This window comes from Maylandia zebra, linkage group LG4 (assembly GCF_041146795.1).
Source record: "Maylandia zebra isolate NMK-2024a linkage group LG4, Mzebra_GT3a, whole genome shotgun sequence".
Classification (NCBI taxonomy): Eukaryota; Metazoa; Chordata; class Actinopteri; order Cichliformes; family Cichlidae; genus Maylandia; species Maylandia zebra.
In genome coordinates this window covers 32,459,913-32,479,830 of record NC_135170.1, presented here as the reverse complement: position 1 = coordinate 32,479,830, position 19,918 = coordinate 32,459,913, and the positions used below count along the sequence as shown (strand labels likewise).

At 42.6% G+C, this 19,918-nt stretch overlaps 2 protein-coding genes across 4 annotated transcripts; one reads left to right on the top strand and one right to left on the bottom strand.

Annotated features, from left to right (window-relative positions):
* Positions 1-30: 30 nt before the first annotated feature.
* Positions 31-4,908, bottom strand: hsd17b14 (hydroxysteroid (17-beta) dehydrogenase 14). 2 transcript variants are annotated; one of them, XM_076883424.1, is made up of 9 exons: positions 4,824-4,908; positions 4,527-4,565; positions 4,303-4,400; positions 4,083-4,149; positions 3,886-3,977; positions 3,360-3,464; positions 3,212-3,279; positions 2,392-2,488; positions 31-542 (listed from the first exon to the last, which is right to left on the bottom strand). In XM_076883424.1, exons 1-9 carry the CDS (start codon positions 4,891-4,893, stop codon positions 396-398), a joined length of 783 nt encoding a protein of 260 aa, XP_076739539.1. In that variant the 5' UTR covers positions 4,894-4,908; the 3' UTR covers positions 31-395. The 2 variants fall into 2 exon arrangements, with proteins under 2 accessions (XP_076739539.1, XP_004552560.1); XM_004552503.6 differs by having other exon boundaries at positions 4,662-4,907.
* A 2,002-nt stretch (positions 4,909-6,910) lies between these two features.
* kcna7 (potassium voltage-gated channel, shaker-related subfamily, member 7) lies at positions 6,911-13,405 on the top strand. 2 transcript variants are annotated; one of them, XM_004552501.6, is made up of 3 exons: positions 6,911-7,247; positions 7,721-8,424; positions 11,375-13,405. In XM_004552501.6, exons 2-3 carry the CDS (start codon positions 7,741-7,743, stop codon positions 12,308-12,310), a joined length of 1,620 nt encoding a protein of 539 aa, XP_004552558.1. In that variant the 5' UTR covers positions 6,911-7,247; positions 7,721-7,740; the 3' UTR covers positions 12,311-13,405. The 2 variants fall into 2 exon arrangements, with proteins under 2 accessions (XP_004552558.1, XP_004552557.1); XM_004552500.6 differs by having other exon boundaries at positions 7,672-8,424.
* Positions 13,406-19,918: the final 6,513 nt, after the last annotated feature.

Below are 19,918 nucleotides of genomic sequence, written 5' to 3'. Positions count from 1 at the left end.
ATTAAAAAAAAACCCAAATCAATGTAATAATTAGCTCTGCAGTTGTTGTGACCGGTTTTATTGGCCAGCAGTCTCATTCAGGAAGTCCTTGGAAGCATGAGGGAAGAGAAAAAAAACAAAAAAACAAACAAACCTCTGATTGGGGTAGGCGAAAGCAGGTTATTATAGGTCAGAGAGGCTAGTGCTGATTGGCTAATCATAGGGGAGTGGTTCAGGTCCAGTTTCAAGGTTAGGATGCCAAAATTCTAAGCTTTAAATTTTCAACTTCAAGCACCAAACTACTTGAAATCAATTAATATAATTGCTTTCCTTATATCCAAAATTATTTAGTATTCATTTTAGTCATGTAACCAGCACATTTGCACATATCTCCACCACAAGGACACTCAGGATTGTTAGGACTGGATCTGACTCTTGAAGCCGTAGTTCAGTTCAGCTCCTCCACTGAGCAGCAGGTCAATCCCGGTGCAGAAAGTGGCCTCGGCAGCGAGATATAAAGCAGCCAGTCCACACTCAGCCTCAGTCCCCATTCGACCCATGAGCTGTTGGAGAAGAAAGTGTGTCACTTCTCAGTCCTAGACTGCATATTTCTGGGTGCACTGGGTAAATTCCTTTTGTTTTTGTGCTTCTACAGGCCTGCAGCTGTTCCAACTGTTGCTTCCTAGCTCACAAGTATTTGCCAAGAAGGAGAAGCTTTTCAAAAAACTCCTGTACGACTTCCCATGCAACCCCCCCCCCCCCCCCCCCCCCCCCAAAAAAAACAAAAAAACTGGAGATTTCATAATTTCAGCTTTCTCAACTCATGAACAGGGAAAACTACAAACCTCCTAATGCGACAGAGGCTTAACAGAGGGTCTCCTATCCTCCATTATTTAGATAACAGGCATAATAAAAGTGTGAAAATGACAGATCCTAATTTAACAAAACATGTAGACAACAACAACACTTAAAGAACTGAAACAAACTTGTCTTTCACTCTTTTTCTATAAATGCGAAACTAAAAGGAGGTGGCTGTCTAGTTACTCCTCTTGTATTGCGTCAGCTTCAAACAGGCTTTCTTGCCTGAATCAAAGGAAACCTCTAATGGAAAAAATGCAGCCTGTTACACAAACTCGTTCAGCTGCGATCCAAGACTGAAGGCGTCGATGCTGACTGCCTGACAGAGAGATTCCAGTGTGTGGCAGTTTAGTTTTGCTTTTTCCAGTATATCCAGTGTTCCTCTTATGGGCAGGGATAGCTCAGTAGGTAGAGTGGTTGCCCCATGATCGGAAGGTCGGGGGTTCGATTCCCCTTAACAGCTACCCTGAGGTACCCCTGAGCAAGGTACCGTCCCTACACACTGCTCCCCGGGCGCCCAATGGCTGCCCACTGCTTCACTGAGTGAATGGGTTAAATGCAGAGAGCAATTTCCCCACGGGGCTCAATAAAGTGTAATAATAATAATAATAATAATGTCCAAACCATCTCAGCCTTGCCTCTCAGACTTTGACTTGTCCCTCTGATGTATTCATTTCTAATAATGTCCATCCTGGTAATTCCCGGTGAAAAATCTTAGCAACTTCCACTCTCTGTCCTGTTGCACTTTTGGCTTTCAAGCTCAATCTTTCTGCCTAGCGAACCGATAAAAGTTTCCTTCCTTAGTGTCCTGCCTCACATACAACTCACTAAAAGCCTTTTCCTCCTTTGCCACCTGTGTTTGCTGTACACCTAGCCTCCAAGTACTCCTATCAGCTGTCTGCATCTTCTTGACTATCCCGCTTTTTCCTTGCCAAACTCTTTGAACACTTTCCAATACTTTCTCATTCCTCTCCCAAGTGTCCTTGTTTTCATTCCCTCATCACTTCAGCTTTCCCCATCATCTGGTAACTCCTCCCTACCAGCCAGAGCTGTCGACATTCCTCTCTGAATTCTTTACATTTTTCCTTTTTCAACTTCCACCATTTGATCCTCGTCTCTATCTCATGCTGCCTAGCTACAATCTGCCATGACACCACCTTGCAGACTCTCATCTCTGTCAGACACTTGCTCTGAAAAATATCCGCCTTCCTTCACTCCTTCATATCAGCTAGCTCCTCACATTAAGCCCCTATCTCTGACCTCCACACTCCTGCCTTTTCCTCGCTCACGCTGCCTCCTAACACACCTTCCTCCTCTCCTCTTCCATTGTTTTCAGGCAACAGTAGCACAGTTTCCACCAGCAGCCTGCTGACCAACAGCACCAGAGGCGTTCGCTGCCCTGATCCAATGTGGAGATTCTTTGTGATTTGATGATGGCACGGATCATTTTTATTACATTTTAATAACTTTTCATTAATGACTGCATAACTCAACTCTTCACTACTAACCAGCCCCCATAATCTGCACGGCTTCTGAACACCTTCCTGAACGTACCTGAGCATTTTCCCCCATTTTAATGGCGGCAGCTGCGTCTGGTGTCTGTGCTGCTAGTTGCTCCCACAGAGGTGTCATCACGTTACCCGGTGAAATGCTGCAACAAAAGCCAGACACTCCGATTAGAAAAAGAAAGGCATTATTAGATTAAAGGGAATGAAATACTTGTAGAATCTCTACAGTTTTTATATCACACCAGAATTCTTCTTTTTATTTATCAGAATCACATTTTTTATTTCACTGCGTAATTATAGTTGTTTGGTATCTTAGTCTTGTGGATTTATGAGAACAGAATGTGTAATTTTGAACTGTCTACTGTAGAAAAGCCCAAATAGTGAATCAGAGCTTATCAATGGCTACGAAATTAAGTTTTAAAAAAAGGGGAGGGGGGGGGGGCTGATATAAGAAAGTTGGGCTTTATGGTTTGTGGCAGTTATCACAGACAGCAGTGACTGAAGAGAAGTCCAAATAAGAAATACAGATTATGTTTTTCTGACTTCTGCTCCTATCAACCATCTCACAACCCCTCAGACTGATACTGGGACCATGTAAAGAGGCCAACCCTTAGCTTGGGAACCATTGGATGAGACTAGTTAACTCTATATAAAGCACACAAAGGTAACTGCATTTTAATATACTAGTCACAAGCTGTCCCCTGCGATTCATTAATAGCATAACACATTTTTATATCTTATCCTTGTGATTAAATTGAAATCCAATTAATTTAATCTGGAGATTGAAAATATATCTTCTCCCTAGAAACCTTTTTTTTTTTGGGGGGGGGGGGTGATAATTTTTTGCAGATGCCAGTTTGCCTCACCAGTTGACTCTCACATTGTAGCGACTCTCATCCACTGCCATTGCCTTTGTCATGGAAACGATCGCCCCCTTGTGGAGAAAACATCACATTACAATGCTATTCTTTTGGGCAGAGGGCTGAAATTTAGGAAACGAGGAAAGAAGCTCACCTTTGTGGCAACATACGGTGCAGCATCTTTCTGACCAATAGTTCCCACAAGACTGGAAATATTGATGATGTTTCCTTGGCGCTCTCGTAGGTAAGGTAACACATACTGCAGAGAGAGAGAGACTTTCAGGTGGTGCAAAGATCCTCTATACATAATGTTTCAATTACTCCAAGAGCTCAAACAGAAATGAAAAGTGTGAAGGGTTTATGTGTTATTAGTTAGTCAGACTGGCTTTGGCTAAAATCAATCAGTCAATGCAAAAATCCTGGAAACTCAAAAGTGATATTACAGGTGGTCTGTAGACACAAGGAAAGGGTAGATTCCATGTTAGGGGTATTCTTGTGTACTTTTAAGACCACTGAAAACATTTTTTCCTATATTGTTTTCCCGCCTGTCGTTTTAAAATAAAGTTATTTTTTATTTATTTCATTCATCAGTGTTTAAATGTATCACTTTAATCCTTAAGGACTGTCTTTGTTACCACCGAAGACAGAAATTATTTGCACCCAAAGCTGTGAAAACGTACTTTAGACGCCAAAAAGTAGCTGACGAGGTTCAGATTCAACAAGTCTCTGAACTCCTCTGCTGTGGTGTCGTCAGTGGGTTTATGAGGAGGGTCTGAAGAGGAAGATTTCAAACACAAAAACAGACAGTAAGCAACACAGCATTGTTGTCATGTCTCCTTGTTAGTAAAAAACAACAACACACACACAAAAGACTCACGCCAGCCTGCGTTGTTGACCAGGCAGTCGATGTGACCAAACTGCTCCACTGTGACTGCAATCAGCCTCTGCAGAGACAAGAGGAACCAACAAATGACAAATACACATCCGCAGTGAATGCAGGAGTCACTCTCTGAGTTCAGTGAGATCATCATGTGATCATCATGTGATCATGTGACTCTTTCCATTTCAGACCATACACCCACAAAGCTGCACTTCACCTTTATGTCTTCTTCCTTGGAGATGTCACTTTTGACAAACTTGCACGAGCCTGGTCCGGTCTTGTTAAGCTCCGCCTCTAAAGCTTCACCTGCTGCACCTACGAGACACGTCTGATCATGCCGCAAAACACTGCACCCCATTATTTTTCTTTTCATATATGCTGCCAAAAGTGAAATCGTGTAACTGTTTTACAAAGTAGCAGAATAAAAACAGCCTTACTAACTTTCTCTTCCACAAAACGCCACTTTGGCTCCGTTTTCCACTATAAAAGAACAACAAAAAAAGACGCAAAAATGTTCAGTGCGCCACTCCTCGCTGCATGCGCAAACTGCCAGCATAAATAAAGACATTTTCATACCAAACACTCTGACAATCCCTCTGCCAATCCCTTTGGATCCTCCTGTGACAACAGCCACTTTGTTGTAGTAGCGGAGGGACATTTTGTCTGCGGTTACGATGATAAATGTGACGCAAAGCGGCGCTGCTGTCAAACAGCGGACTAATAACGGTTACTTCTTACTTTGTCTGCTCGGAGTCGTCACAGCAGGACTCCTCTGCCGCCAGCAGAAACGATCAGCCGCTGTCAGCATGTTTGTTTGTAAAGTTCAAAGTGCCACAAAATCATGCGGTTTGCTTTGCTGCGTTCAGGAGGACAGGGATAGTAGGAAATCTATACATTCACAAGAAAACTAGCTCTAGAGAGGGTTCTTGAACTTTTATAATAATTTCCTTTTTACTTCAACTGTGTCTGGACATCTGTGCTTGGGTGCCACTAACTTAGCCGCCCTAAGCTGATGTCAGCTTCCTTAGAAACCATCAGTCTGGACATGATTACTTTCGTTCAGTGAAAGGAAGCTCTTCCTACTCCCCGTTATCAAGCACTTGCAGGAATGGGATCGTCTGATTGTTTGAGATCTCTCTCCAATACTGTAGTGTCTTTACCTAACAGTATAATGAACCTGCTTTCCACTAAACTTGCTGATGCTATTATTCTAACGGTTATAAAGCAGATCTCCCATCTTTATAACGTTTTGAATCATTGCAGGAAGCTGATTTACTCTGCAATGCTCAGATGCCATTAAATATCTTAATGCTGCTTCAACTTAAAGATCAAGGAGACCTGGCCTTTTGTTAAAAGTATTCCTTTTTGTATACTTAATATTAAACGTAATTATTTCATTTCTTCATTTTCACGCCTCACTGGTCAACGTATTCATGTGAAAGGGTGCTGGGTCGATTGGAGGTAAAAAAAAAAAAAAAAAAAAAAAAAAAAATCAGAGACACTAAACCTTTGAAGTTGGCTCAGGAAGGGCATGTGACTTAAAACATGTGGATAAGGTAGAAGCTGAAATGAACTTTAATCTAATTTCCTCATTTTACATGGCAAAACATTTTGTGTTTAAAAAAAAAAACCCATTCGGAAATCATTAAACTTCCTGATTTTTTCAGGGATTCTTCTTCTTCTTCTTCTTCTTCTTCTTCTTCTTCTTCTTCTTATTATTATTATTATTATTATTAATAATAATAATAATAATAATAATAATAATAATTTTAAGGAAGAAAGTGCTTTAGTAACTTAAAATGAAGTGAGGCCATAAACTCATCAACTCACAAATTATTTTTAAATTGGGCTTCTTTCTGCAACCTGTGGCGTCAGCCCCCTGCTGGCCATTACAAAGAATACAGTTTAAGGCACACTGCTTCACATTTGCTTCACTTTTCAGACCTGGAAGCTACATCTATGTTTTTTTTATACAGAGCATAGCTTGCATGCTACCATACCACTCACTATGCCAGTAAAGGATTCAGCACATCTCACACAGTTTAATAAAGTGAGCCAAAAATACCAGGATCTCCAAGCGCCTTCAGCTGCAGCTTGCAGTAAACAAGCCAGCAGGTTTTCCCACACATTCAGACCTACAATCCTCTACACCAGCTACTCAACTTCAAAGTATCAAAATTTGATTTGGAGATTTTTAATGCAAAGAGCAAACTTTACAAACCCTCTGTGAAAATAAACACTTAAAAGGTGTAAATTACTTGAAGTATTTGAAGGCAACAGTACATTTCAGAAAAGTCTTCCTGCACACAGACCCAGAGACTCGGAGATGTTTTGGTGTATAATTTAAGATGTCTAAAATAACCACAGAAATATATTATATGTTATATTTAACATAAAGTGAGTAATGGTGTGGGCACATTTCATGACAGATTTATCACTGCTCTGATCCAATTTGTGGATAATTCTGCACAAACCACAGTAACCTGCAAGTTTTAATTTATAGCTAAGCTGTAACAGCAAAAGAGGGAAAAAAATAAATACCAACCAAATGTTTGTGGTATGATTCTAGAGTGTAAATCATGTTCATCAGTGCAAACACTGCTCCCTTATTTAATTTTTTATTCTCCTTTTTAAACTTCTTAGTTCAGGTACAGATCAGGCTACAAGTGTATGTAAGAATGCACAGCATGTTTAAGACAGACTGAGGGTTGTAAGAGGTTGACATTTTTGAGCGAGGAGGCTTGTTGGGGTCAGAAAAAGTGGGCGAATAGGCAGCGTGCTCTTGGAAAAGGAGCAAGTCCAAGATTGAATTTCCGCCTAACAGCATTTCCCATGCTGAGAGCGAGAGACAGCGTAAGGGTGCAAGCGCAGACAGTGAGTGACCTACAAACAAGCTTAACAATTTTAACTTTACCCAGGGTGGCAGATTAACACCACAGCAGCCCCTGAAGAAGCTCCCTCTATCTCCTCCCCTCACCTCCTAAATGTGACTCAAGGGAGAATCAGGAGGGGTTGCCTGGATGGTGTGATGATGGGTCGGCCCAGAAGGCACATGGAGGTGAAGGAACAGCAGTAGAGTCATGGTCACTCGCCTGGGGTTTGAAGCATTAGCCTGAAGCGTTAGCTGCCAGTAGGGCAGGTGAAAGGAGGAGCTCAACTAAGGTGGGTTTACGCTAACAGCATGTCTTGGAATTTGTGCATGCAGTATGAAATCAATCTAAACAAACACACTGTATAGCATGTTTTAAGAAAAGTGGAGCTGACAGCAGTTTCTCTGACGTCTATGGATTATAGACAGATGAAATCATCTTAAAATCCATTTTGATTTAACCTAGAAGTCAGTTCAGGGAAGCTTGTACAGGTGTAACATTTTCTGGTGTTACATTAAAGTCTAACAGTAGAAAAATATGTAAAAAATGAAGACATTTGGTAAAATAATCAACTCATAAATTTTTACTCATGTATACTTACAATGTACAATTGATTTTTTATACACCTTTTATACACAGTTATTAAGATGTTGTAACTATCTGTAAAGGTTGTTGAAGTGAACTTGTCAGGGTAACTTACATTTTTCTTCTTGCAGAACAAAGAAGCAGCAAAAAGTACTTTTTTTTTCTTTTCTTTTTAAAAAGGAACTATTCCAGGCTGAGACATGGACAATCATAAGGGGGGAGGTACAGATAGAGGTGGAGGTGAGACGAAAGATAAACAAAAATCCGAGGAGGTCAGTGATGAAGATAAGCAGGCCAAAAACAAGCAGAACAAGTTGGAGAAAGAGAGCAGCAAGGAGCCGAGAGCGCATCCCAGAAGGGAGAACCGCCGGCGGTGTCAGTGGGCTCTGACGGAGCGTCTGGCCATCAACGTGTCAGGGATGCGTTATGAGACCCAGCTGCGCACCCTTGCTCAGTTCCCAGACTCCCTGTTGGGTGACCCCCAGCGTCGAATTCGCTACTTCGACCCTCTGCGGAATGAAGTCTTCTTGGACAGAAACCGCATCTGCTTTGACGCCATCCTCTACTTCTATCAGTCAGGTGGGAGGCTGCGGAGGCCCGCCAACATCCCCCTGGACATGTTCTTGGAGGAGCTGCGGTTCTACGAGCTCGGAGAGGAGATCATCGACCACTTCAAAGAGGATGAAGGCTTCGCCAAAGAGGAGGAAAGACCTCTACCTGAAAAAAAGTGGCAGCAGCAAATCTGGATGCTGTTTGAGTATCCGGAATCTTCCAGCGGAGCCCGGATCATCGCCATCATCAGTGTCATGGTCATTGTGGTCTCCATTCTCATCTTCTGCCTGGAGACCCTGCCTGAGTTCAGAAATGAAAAGGAGCGTAGGGAGGTGAGGATGCTCATATCTACAAAACCAGTATTCACAGGGCTGCACAAGGAAAGTTATGTCAGTTGCAATAACCGCATGAGTGAGGGAGTAGGCTGACGACAGGGTGCTTAGAGAACACAGCGTAACACTGCAGGAAAGTGATGAGGTGAACAAATAAGCACAAGAAGTGCAGACAGATGTCACTTTGCAGCACAAGATGAAAATGTTTTTATCTCCTGAAGCAACACTGAGTGAAAAATGGAGAGGAAAGCAAAGGCTGAGGAAAGAAAGAAAGTAAAGGAGACTATCTGCTGAAATTATTTTGGAGTTGCCACTTAATCTGATCCAGTTAGACTGAGAGGAAAGAAGTACGAGATGAGGAGAGCAGTTAAACCACCAGTGGAAAAATATGAGGGATAAAAGAGAGCAGGTAAAGCGGCTTGAGAGTTTTACTTATTAGTTGATTAATTCAAATGAAGTGGATGCTTTAAAAGTAGGAAGAAGCACTAGAGAGTGGAAGGACTTAGACGAAGAGAAGCCAGCATGAAAAGCAGGAAAGGAGATGAGCTTGTCTCAGGTTACTCCTCGGAGATCTAAAGGTGCTATATATAGAGGAAGGACACCCCAAAGAGCCCATCAACACATAAACCAAAGCCCGTATTAATAAACACAGTGACTCATAGGCTACACACTGAAAACGGCATGGAAAAGATGGAGACGGATCGGTTTTTCTGATGACTACGGCAAAATTAAATTTGTCTTGCATGTGCTCCGGCAGCCTGGAGACGAGATGGATTGTGGAGGTTCAGGTAGCAGACGTGCATGCTTCCAAAGCACCACCACCACTCCCTCGTTACTCCAGTAAACAGAGTAAACATGTCCTCCATACATGTTGATGTATGGAGGACAAAAACTGCCAAAACAATTAACAAATAGAAAAATAAATGAATATTCCATGAAAGTTCTGAAGAATTTGGGCCCCCTTTCTTTACAGAGTTGCTTCACTTCATTGCGGGTCGTAAGAATTCATTTATGCACAGCTCTTTGAAGGGCTCCCCACAAGATTTTTAATTAGGTTGACATCTGGACTTTGACTGGTCCATTGTAACATTTTGTTTCAGCCATTCTGTTTGCAGACCCAGATTATGTCCAGACTCCAGTGGTGGATCTGTTATGTCTGGTATTCTATGGCAAATGCTAATCAGGCTCCACTGGTGGAGAAGTAGCACAGGGCCCATTTGAAGATGTCAGGCCCTCAGGCCATCCTCACAAAGTCTGTTACTGATTGTTTGGTCAGAGACATTTATACCAGTGGCCTGTTGGAGATTACTTTGTAGGGGTCTGGCAGCATTCCTCCTGTTCCTCCTTGCACAAAGGAGCAGACACTGGTCCCACTGATGGGTTATGGTTTTGCCCTGTCCAGCTCTCCAAAAGTAACTGCATGAGGGCCTGACATCTTCAAATGGGCCCTGTGCTAGAATCTCATCCATGATCTTGAGACTGTTCTGGGAGACAGCCAAATGCAAAACTAATGAAAAGAAACAGAAAAGATTAGAGGTGGAAAAGTTGTCAGTAGCCTCCATCACAACTCCCAAACCATTCTTGTTTTGGGGGTTCTCTCATTGTTGCCCCTCTAGTGCACCTGTTGTTCATCCCATTACCACCAAAGCAGCCGAAACTGATGAACAACCTGCTCTGCCACTTAACTGACCAGCAGATTTGTCTTCCATACTAAAGTGATCAGAGCCTGCAATACTCTCGGATACAATGCAAGCCAACATAAACATACATGCACAGCCATCTCCACGTTATCAGTCACTCACGAGATGGAAAATCTTACAAACAAAAATATCTCGAACCATGCATGTTGTTGGTTTTATGTGACAGCCTGGATCTAAGTGATGGACACTAACATCATTCAACCTGCCATTAGTATATTTCACCTTAATCTGAGCAGTGTCTGTTTAGAATTTGCTTTGCAAATGTCACAGGCAGTTCAAAGTATATATAAAGCAGCACACACGAGGACACAAGAAACATATGCTGTTTCCAGTTTATTAGGTCAACCTAGCTAAAGATAATGTAATTTAAGACGAACAGACTGCAGTAAACTCTCCCGTCGCCAAGGTTACAGTGTTTGGTTTGGGTTGATGTGGAATTAGGGAGATGCTGGTTGAGCTGAATGGTTATTTTAGTGGATAACCAAACATCTATCAGAATACAGTTCAAACCCACCACAAAGAGCTGAATCAAAACCAAGCCTGAACATTGTGACCTTGACGGAAGCAGGATTTACTGCAGGCTTGTTATACCAGACATTTTCAGCCAGGTGTATCTAATTAACAGGAAATAGGAAATAGAGTTGAGCACAGTATGTACTGCAAGGCCATCAAATGCTTAGAGTAACTTTAAATAAGTTGTTAAAAGACAGTTATTCCAAACTTGCACCTTGTTCCCAGAAAAAAAAAAGCAGCTGGGTTAAATAAAGTGTCAGGTGGCTGTAATACAATCCTGAGTCACATGAGGTGAATGTTTTATGTTTAAATATAGAGAAACTGGTTTATAAAAGTCTGTGAGAGAAAAAAAAAAGCATTAAAACTAAGAGAGCGAAAATGGAGAGGAGAGAGACTTTAGCACCGTATCAGAGATCTCACAAGATCCTGACAGATGTCATACTTCAAATGTGCTGAGGACAAACTTTGATAATAATCACTACTTCTCACTTTCCTCCTTATGTTTACTCTGTCCTTCTTGATTTCTCTCTGTTTACATTCATGCAAACATCATCTCCATGGAGCTGTTTACTACTGCCCTACCTTTCCTCTCTCTCTATTTTCCTATTTCTTCTTCCAAACCAACGAGTGTGTGAAAATAAGTTGAATCTTTTGGGCAGTGCAGGTTATATGCTTTGATTTTTCTTTTAATCTAATGTTTGAGTTTAATCTCTTCTACTTCCTTATTTATCTTGCAGCAATACTCCATCGCTCCTCACCCCAACATATCAAACAACACCATCTTGGTCTCACCTGGATTCACTGCCTTCCAGGACCCATTCTTCATAGTAGAGACAATCTGCATCTGCTGGTTCTCATTTGAACTCATCATGCGCTTCATTAGCGCTCCCAACAAGATGCACTTTTTTAAAGACATCATGAACATCATAGACTTCTTCGCCATCATGCCTTATTTTGTCACAGTGGGCACGGAGCTAGCAAAGGACAAAGGTACGCAGCCCTCCGTGTCTCTGGCTCTCATCAGAATCATCAGGTTAGTGAGAGTCTTCAGGATCTTCAAGCTCTCTCGTCACTCCAAGGGCCTCCAGATCCTGGGCCAGACGCTGAAGGCCAGCCTGAGAGAGCTTGCGCTGCTCATCTTCTTCCTCTTCATCGGCGTCATAATCTTTTCTAGCGCCGTCTACTTCGCTGAGGTGGACAGTTCTGGAACAAACTTCAAAAGCATCCCAGAGGCTTTCTGGTGGGCAGTCGTGACCATGACTACAGTCGGGTACGGCGATATGTGCCCAGGGACAGTTGGGGGAAAGCTGGTGGGCTCCATGTGTGCCATTGCTGGCGTGCTCACCATCTCTTTGCCTGTGCCTGTCATTGTGTCCAACTTCAGCTACTTTTACCACAGAGAGATGGAGTGCGAGGACACCAGGGTGTACCAGCATGTCTCCACATCGCTCTGGGAAAAGGAAGGAGATGATGATGAAGATGAGGAGGACGAGGATGGAATGGATGAGTGGCCTGAATATATGAGGGATTACGCACCACTGTATGGGCAGAACAGGGCTATTTGCCCTCCGATCAATGGGCCTCTTTTGACAGGCCTTTGTGCAGGACAGGTAGATGGGGATCAGAGAGGCATGGGGTTCCTCTTTAAGGAATCTCGTGTCACTCAGGTCTGACAGACTGCAGAGTGCTAAACTCATGGCAACACATCAAGAAAACAGAGCCAAGATATAAAAAGATACTGCTGAAAGGACACGCAGAGGGAGACATGAAAACCAAGAAGTGCAGTGACATGTGAACATAGTTTTATATGTGAAGCTTTTGCATGATTATACTCGACTCACAGCTACTCACGAAGCATCCGTTTTCCTCAGTAAATAAACAGAAAAAAGTAAAATGTTTCCAGATGCCTCAAAGCATTTTCTGTGCATCTCACATGACAAATATTCCACCAGCTGCAAAATGATTTAAATTACAACCACCCCCTCTGGTTCTTTAACCAAACACAGATGACAGTTACTTACATGTTTTGGTCACAGGAAGAATGAATGTAGAATGACTGTAATGAATGGACCTAGAATTTCCTTTAACCAGATAATTTCCGGAAAAAAAACTTTAGCACTAAATTCTGCTTCTCCTCATTTTCTGCCAAATCACTTTTATTTGTACAGCTTTCCAGTCAATATGTACGCTGTCATGTGTATAATATTACAATATCTTGTCTTAAATTATATGGAAACAGTATTCGACTACAGCTGTCTGAATTCAATCCCATTGACACAGGTGTATAAAATCAAGCAACTAGCCATGGTACTGGCATTAACATCAGCACAAAACCTGTGTGCTGGGAGTTTCGTGGAATGGGTTTTCATGGGCAAACAGGGGTGGCCCAGTACTTTTGTCTATATAGTCTATATACACGTTACATATTAAGCAACCAGCCAATCAGAATAAAGCATTCTGTACAGAGGATGAACTGAAAGGATGCACCATATAAAAAAAACGATGACTATTTTAGTCTATGTTTTACCTGATGGGGTACAATGTTGCTGTTGAGGGGTTGCTGCTGCTCCTGCTGCTGATAGTGCTAGAAGACAGGGCTCTATTGCTTTGAGACTGTAGATGTTAAAAAGTCCATAGGAGAGATGGTAGCTTATTAAACAAGTGCTATGAGATAATATTAAAATGCAAAGATTGGTGACAGTGCTTGAAATCATAAGGCAAGAATAAAAAGAACTGTGGGAAATAAACTAGGCTCTGCCTGTGACTCACTCTTCGCCTCTCTTCCTCCTTCCATCTCCTCATCTCATCTATCACTCTCTACTTGCTGTCCATCTGAGAACTAGGCATAATTTGCTATTGCATTAATCTATTATTTAATTGTCTACACTTAACAAGTCTTGCACCTAGTCCATGACAAAGTAATGATAGAAAAATGTTATAGAACCAAAAGATTGCAATTGTGTTTATTATAGTTTTTGTACTTGAATACCTCTGCAATGTAACAACTGGTACATGTGTCATTGTTACCTGTGCCCTTTTTAATCCATCTGGTGAGGGACAGACACATGCAGTGACATTTTATACCTTCTCCAGAATACTGTGTTTACAGTACTATGGCCACAAGTTTTCATCATGGTGCTGATTCAGAATCCTTCTCTTATTATTTATTCCTAGTCTATAATAATAAAGTAATGAGAATAAAAAATACATATATAAATATAAAATATAAATCCATAATTATGTGGATATGCATGTTAGATCAGTTTTAGTGAAATGTAAGCCCTCCAGAAATGCAGGGAAAGCCCTGTAACTTACTTTAAAGGTAAATATGTTCACTAAAACGGTGGACAGAGCTACAGACCCATGACACCCTTACCCAGTTAGCTGGCAGCTAATGACCAGACTAGGACAGGTAATGATTGTTGCACACACAGCACGCTCATTTGTTTCAATTCGTCAGTTGCCACAACACAACTTACCAACGTGTAGTCAAAGGAGCTTGCAAAGAAAAGCGTCTAGCTTCTCTGCTAGCCATCGGGGCGGGGGGGGGGGGGGGGGGGGGGGGAGGAGATGTTGGCTGTCCGATTGGCCTCCCTGCTGCTGCGGAGCCTGGGACGGTCTGCTTGCCTCCACCTCGGGGGGAAGGGTAACATCTCTTGGGTCTGGGTTCTGTTTCCCCCTCTGGGGGCGAGGGTACCTGGACCCGGGGTATAGAGTATGTTTGGGGAGTGTGATTGTGTGTACATGTCCATTTATGTCAATCCTTACGTTGGGTGAGTGCTGAGTGTTTGTATATGTGTGCATGAGGGTGGGAACGCATGTTTGTGTCTGTGTGTGCCTGTTTGTCTGTGTCTATATGTCAGGTCGGGTCTTAGACTCCACCTCTCTGGGAACTCCCAGGCCCTCCAAGGCCTATCTCCCCTCACCACACTCCCTGCCGGTGACTGATGCCCTCAGGGGTCGGTGCATTGGTGGTTCTTGGTGTCCAGGGCTGGGCACTCAGGTATGTATCGGCTCACTCCCGGTGGCTACCGGCGGGGCCTGGCGCCTGTTGCTCGGTCAGGCCTCCTCCGGGGTGCGGGGGGCCCTCGGGCCTCCGGCCTCTGGGCCTGCAGCTCGGTTCACTCTGGCACAGCTGGTTGCCGGCAGAGCCGGCGGGCACGCCGGTGCAGCCCCCTCTAGCTTCTGCTCGGTGGCTACTGGGTGACGCCTCGTCTGGGGATCCTCAGCCCTTCCCATGAGGGTGGCACGGATGCCCCTCCGGTGGTCCTCCTTGGGCTCTCGCACTCTGAGGCCTCTGGATGTCTGGGGCCTGGATCTCCTCCATGCCTGCTTCATGCCCTGGGGGACGGGGCTATGGCTCCCTACATCCTCTTGCAGACCATTACATGTGGAAACCATTTGAATACAAGCGCGCTGATCCACACAGGTATGCCCACGGATGTTCACTGCTCGTAGACTTAAATTACACCTTTCTTGGCTGCTACTTCAAAGCACATTGTGCGCTGTCTGTCCTGCCTGCTGCACAACAACATTGAATTTTTAGTATTTACTGCTGTTTACACTTAGCTAGATTAATGCGATGGTGTTGTGTTTAGTATGTTGCTTTGGTTTGTTTGGGGTTTTTTTTGCTTGTTTTCTATTCTTCTTCTCTCAACAGGTGATCCAGGAGATTTTATTTTCTCCCCCCCTTTCTCACTGTCCCTCTCCCCTTCTGTTTTTCTTTTCCTTCCTCTTTCTCTCTCCCTTTCCTATCCCTCACTCATGTCTGTCCCGTCTGTAACATCTGAAAATAAAATATAATAAATAATAAAAACAAAGGTCGATCAAATGGATCAATACGGCAATGCCACGATGATCCATTTGGCAAAGTAAATCCATTGGGTATCCTTGTTGGTCTTCAGACAACAATTCTGACGGCTAAAGAACCAAATGGGACAGGCAAAAAAAAAAAAAAAGCGTCTGGACTTCTTTAAGTTGCTTGAATACGTTTCACCTCTCATCTCACCTCTCATTTAGTTTAAATCTGGGACTCCCCACCATTTGACCTTAGAACTGAAGAAGCTTCTCGGATGAGAGGTGAAACGTCTTTAAGAAACTTAAAGAAGTCCAGACGCTTTTCTTTGCAAGCTCCTTTGACTACAATGACCTGGATGACTGAGAACCTTCACAGACATCTTACCAACGTGTACATAATAACCTACTACTCCTATGTCGTACAGTCGCTACCGCCCAGGTGGCAAAAAATGCACGTGCTCTTTCTGAGTTTGGTCCAGCAGCTCGTAACCAGCGGACTCTCCTGTCGAGGGTGAGCATTGGTAAATGGTGGTCATGTGACTGATGCAAGCCAGGTCCTTTTATTTAGCAAAATTATGATTAACAGTTAAATGATACTGTTGAGGGGCAAAGGCAGGACTCCACATGCACACACAAATTACAAAAAAATAAATAAATTAAAAATGCCTCAAGAAAAGGGCACTCATCAGGAAAGGGGCGGGTCTGAGGTCTAGTATAGACCTTCCCCTTTACTATATATATTAGTATAATATTATAGTAATAGTAGTAATGATAATGTATGTTAGTATTATTTTCTGACATTGACATTCTTCTAATGTTATATTTTGCCAACTTGGAGTCAGGAGAGAATGAAAACTGTGCAGTCTTGCTGATGTCATGATGTTACAGTGCACTCACTCAGAGGTGTTGTAGCCTAAATCATTAGAGATTATTAGCTAATTCTAGCTTTCTGAGCCACTAGTCTGCTGGTATTACCAGCAAATGAGCTGATGTACTTTGTTATTTTAGTTTGTTAAAACATTTCTATTTCTGTTCTGTTGCTTGTTTACAGTACCGATCCTGATCCTGGTCAGTTCATGTTCAGTAGCACCCTGCTTTCAGTCTGAATATTGTTATAAATTGAAATGGAGCAGTTTATGCCTTTTATTCATTTGTAAGTTGTGTTTCCCTGTTACATTTAACTTTTGGGTTACAGCACAAAGACTGAGAGAGGATGACAGTGTGGGCGAGAAATTCATGACGATGATTTCACATAACCAAGCTGTGTGCTATACTCATATCAAATATGGATTCCCAGCCTGCTCTTACAATAATTATCACATTATATTGTTATGTTTAGCTGAATGTAAAGTGTTTGTGTATGATTGTCAGTGCAAAGGAGGCAAGGACAGAGTGATTGCACAAGAGCAGGAAGAACCAGCTGAGTAAATGTGCAGATAATGAAGTTAGCTATAACAATATTTATTTTTCACCAAGTCATTTTAAAATCTTTTCACATATTTTGCTTGCGCAGCCTTTATACGTGGAGTTGCATGTTCTCCCTGTATCAGGATGGGATCTCTCCAGGTACTCTGACATCCTCCCACAATCTAAACTCCTAAACTCCCACTAACATGCAGTTAGTGGGATTACTGTGGGTCAGTTGGCGATTCTAAATTGCTTATAGGTTAGACTACTTTGTCTTTTTAATGCATGTCCATTTGCTGCACATTTGACTGAGTAAATTGGATATCCCATGAAGATAAAACTATTATAGAGCAGCTAAAAGTGGCGGGAGTGTTTAAGGTGTTGATGCCCTGCATTTGTCAGAGTTATGGCAGAAATGTGGCGCTGCAATCTTATGCTTATGAGGATAACAAAGAGCTTGCTCATTGGCTGGCAGTGGTGCAGACAGAGTTCATGTAGTTGGACCGGAGCCAGTTTATGTGTTATGTGTAACCGATACAGGGCAGAGGGGGTGGGTGGCAGAAATGGTATTTGCTGGGGGCAGAACAGCTTTCTGTCACGGGGTGTTCTGGATGAAGTAGTTACCACAACATAATCCTTGTGTCACTGATTTTCTTTGATACACTGCGCTGCGCAACGTCAGTTTGTCTTTATAGTAAATCTAAAATCTGTTCTTTGTCTCAAACACTCTTCGGGACTGAAGGGTGGCTGTAATAAAGCTAAAAGCATGATGTGGGTACAGAATAAATTTAGTCACAGCAGAAAGCAACAAAGAGGCAGCTGTTTAATAATCAGTGGATCAGTCACAGACTGTTTACAGAGAATCTAATTCAATGATTGTGATGTTAACTGCAACCAAAAGAAGATCAAAATAACATAAAAATATAATGGAAACATGAATCAGGTCATAAAATGTTACAAAGTTTATATTTCTGCCTCACCTTGCCTCTCAAGCATTTTTCCTTTCTTATTAATTCACCGAATTATCTTTATTTATCAAAATGTTATTGATTAATTATTTATTTATGTTTTGCATTGTTCCATCTTTTTATTTTCCCCAAACTTTTACTACTTTTCCTATGAATACAGAAGCAAGTCATCTGGATAATGTTTTATTTATGATTTTGGCTGGTTATGTCTTCCATAGATGCTCGGCTGCAGCTCATTATTAAGGACAAACTAATTGTATAGCACTTGTGACACATGAGATCCCTCTCAGTCAGATCATTTATATGGTATTTTTAGGTTTTAGATTATTTTCCTGGTCTGTATTTTTCAGTCTATTCTTTTAACATGACTTTAGGATCGCAATAATAGAAAGTAACTAAAAATAAAAATAATACAATGAGGTATGGGTGAAGAGAGAGCTGAGTGTAAAAGCGAAGCTCTCAATTTACCGGTCGATCCTACCACCGCCAATCCGCCAGTCCTACCCTCACCTATGGTCACAAGCTGTGGGTAGTGACTGAAAGAGCAAGATCGCGGATACAAGCAGCAGAAATGAGCTTCCTCCGAAGGGTGCCTGGCCATTCTCTTAAGCTGGACAAACACTAGGATTTTTTCAGCTGCGTTATTCAGCCCCTGCTCAAACTGTACGACTGAATCTCGGGGGTTAGAAGTTCATGAGTCACGATGCAGGGCCTGATGCTCTGATGCGACCTGAGTGCTCACACTGTGCGTCCATAACATGAAGCTTAACACAAAATCTGCATCTTGCTCACCCTCTCTCTCTTTCACTAACACAGACACACACACCACCAATCAACTTTGCTAAATTGCTAATGAAAAACATTGACCAGGCAGCTGCAGTTGAGCAGCAGTGTCCATCCAACTCTTTTCACGGTTGTTGCGGTCGAAATGATTTTGTTAGACCACATCGAAAAGGCTCGGATGAGCTTGCCAAAGTTCTAACACTGCGCTGCCATGCTACTCCATCTTTTTTACTTTCATTTCTGTGTTTGCGCATGCGCAGTGTGAGAGGATGTGAGAGGTTGCATTGATATCCTGACGAGGGGCGACAGGATTTCAAACAGGTTTGATTTTCTTGCGACCATACGATTGCTGATCGGGAGCTGGTCGTGAGGTGTTAATCGCTTCTCGTTACCCCATGTATACTACACCATGCACGACACATGATTAAGGCGAAACTCGGGCCGATCCCCAAAACAGTCGCACAACTGAAAAATCACCCAAAAATCGCACAGGTTATGCCCAGCTTTAGAGATAGGGTGAGAAGTTCGGCATCTGGGAGGGGCTCAGAGTAGAGCCACTGCTCCTCCACATTGAAAGGAGCCAGTTGAGGGGGTTCGGGCATGTCCCTCCGGGAGGAGGCCGCAGGGCAGACCCAGGACACGCTGGAGGGATTATATCTCTCGGCTGGCCTGCAGGACAAGCTGGAGGAGGTGTCTGGGGAGAGGGAGGTCTGGGCTTTTCTGCCGCTGCCCCCGCACCCAGCCCCAAATAAGTAGAAGAAGATGGATAATACAATGCGAAAGTCATGAAAATGTCTGTTTTTTTAAATTATAGACTTTATATTTATAGACTTTTATTGTAATTTTACAAATCAAATCGGTGCATTGCAATGATGTGCAGTGAACCATGGTCGACACACCTAAACCAGGAATCACCTAAATCTTGAAGTATATGTGGTTTCACAACTGAGTAACCACACCAGACAGGCTGGTTGTCCACATCTGTACAATGTTTGTAGCCCACTTACTCAAATATTGTCCTCTTAGTACTGAGTGGATGAAGAGTTGGCAACTTTCAGAGGCAGGTGCCGTTGCAGGAAATGCTTCCTCCCTAAACCAAGTATGGTATAAAGATCTGATTAGAACATTTTAGATGTAGCAAATTTAAAAAGGTACTCCCGTATGAGTTTAAAGAGGACATAAAAGGTAGTTTCAGCTGCTAAAACAGCATGGTTTCCATTCATCTTTATGTTTTGTTTTTTTTTTTATCAGTATGCATTATGAAATGAATCTTGTGTGAACGGGTCATTTGACGCACAATGAAATCAGCTAATGTCTTACACAGAA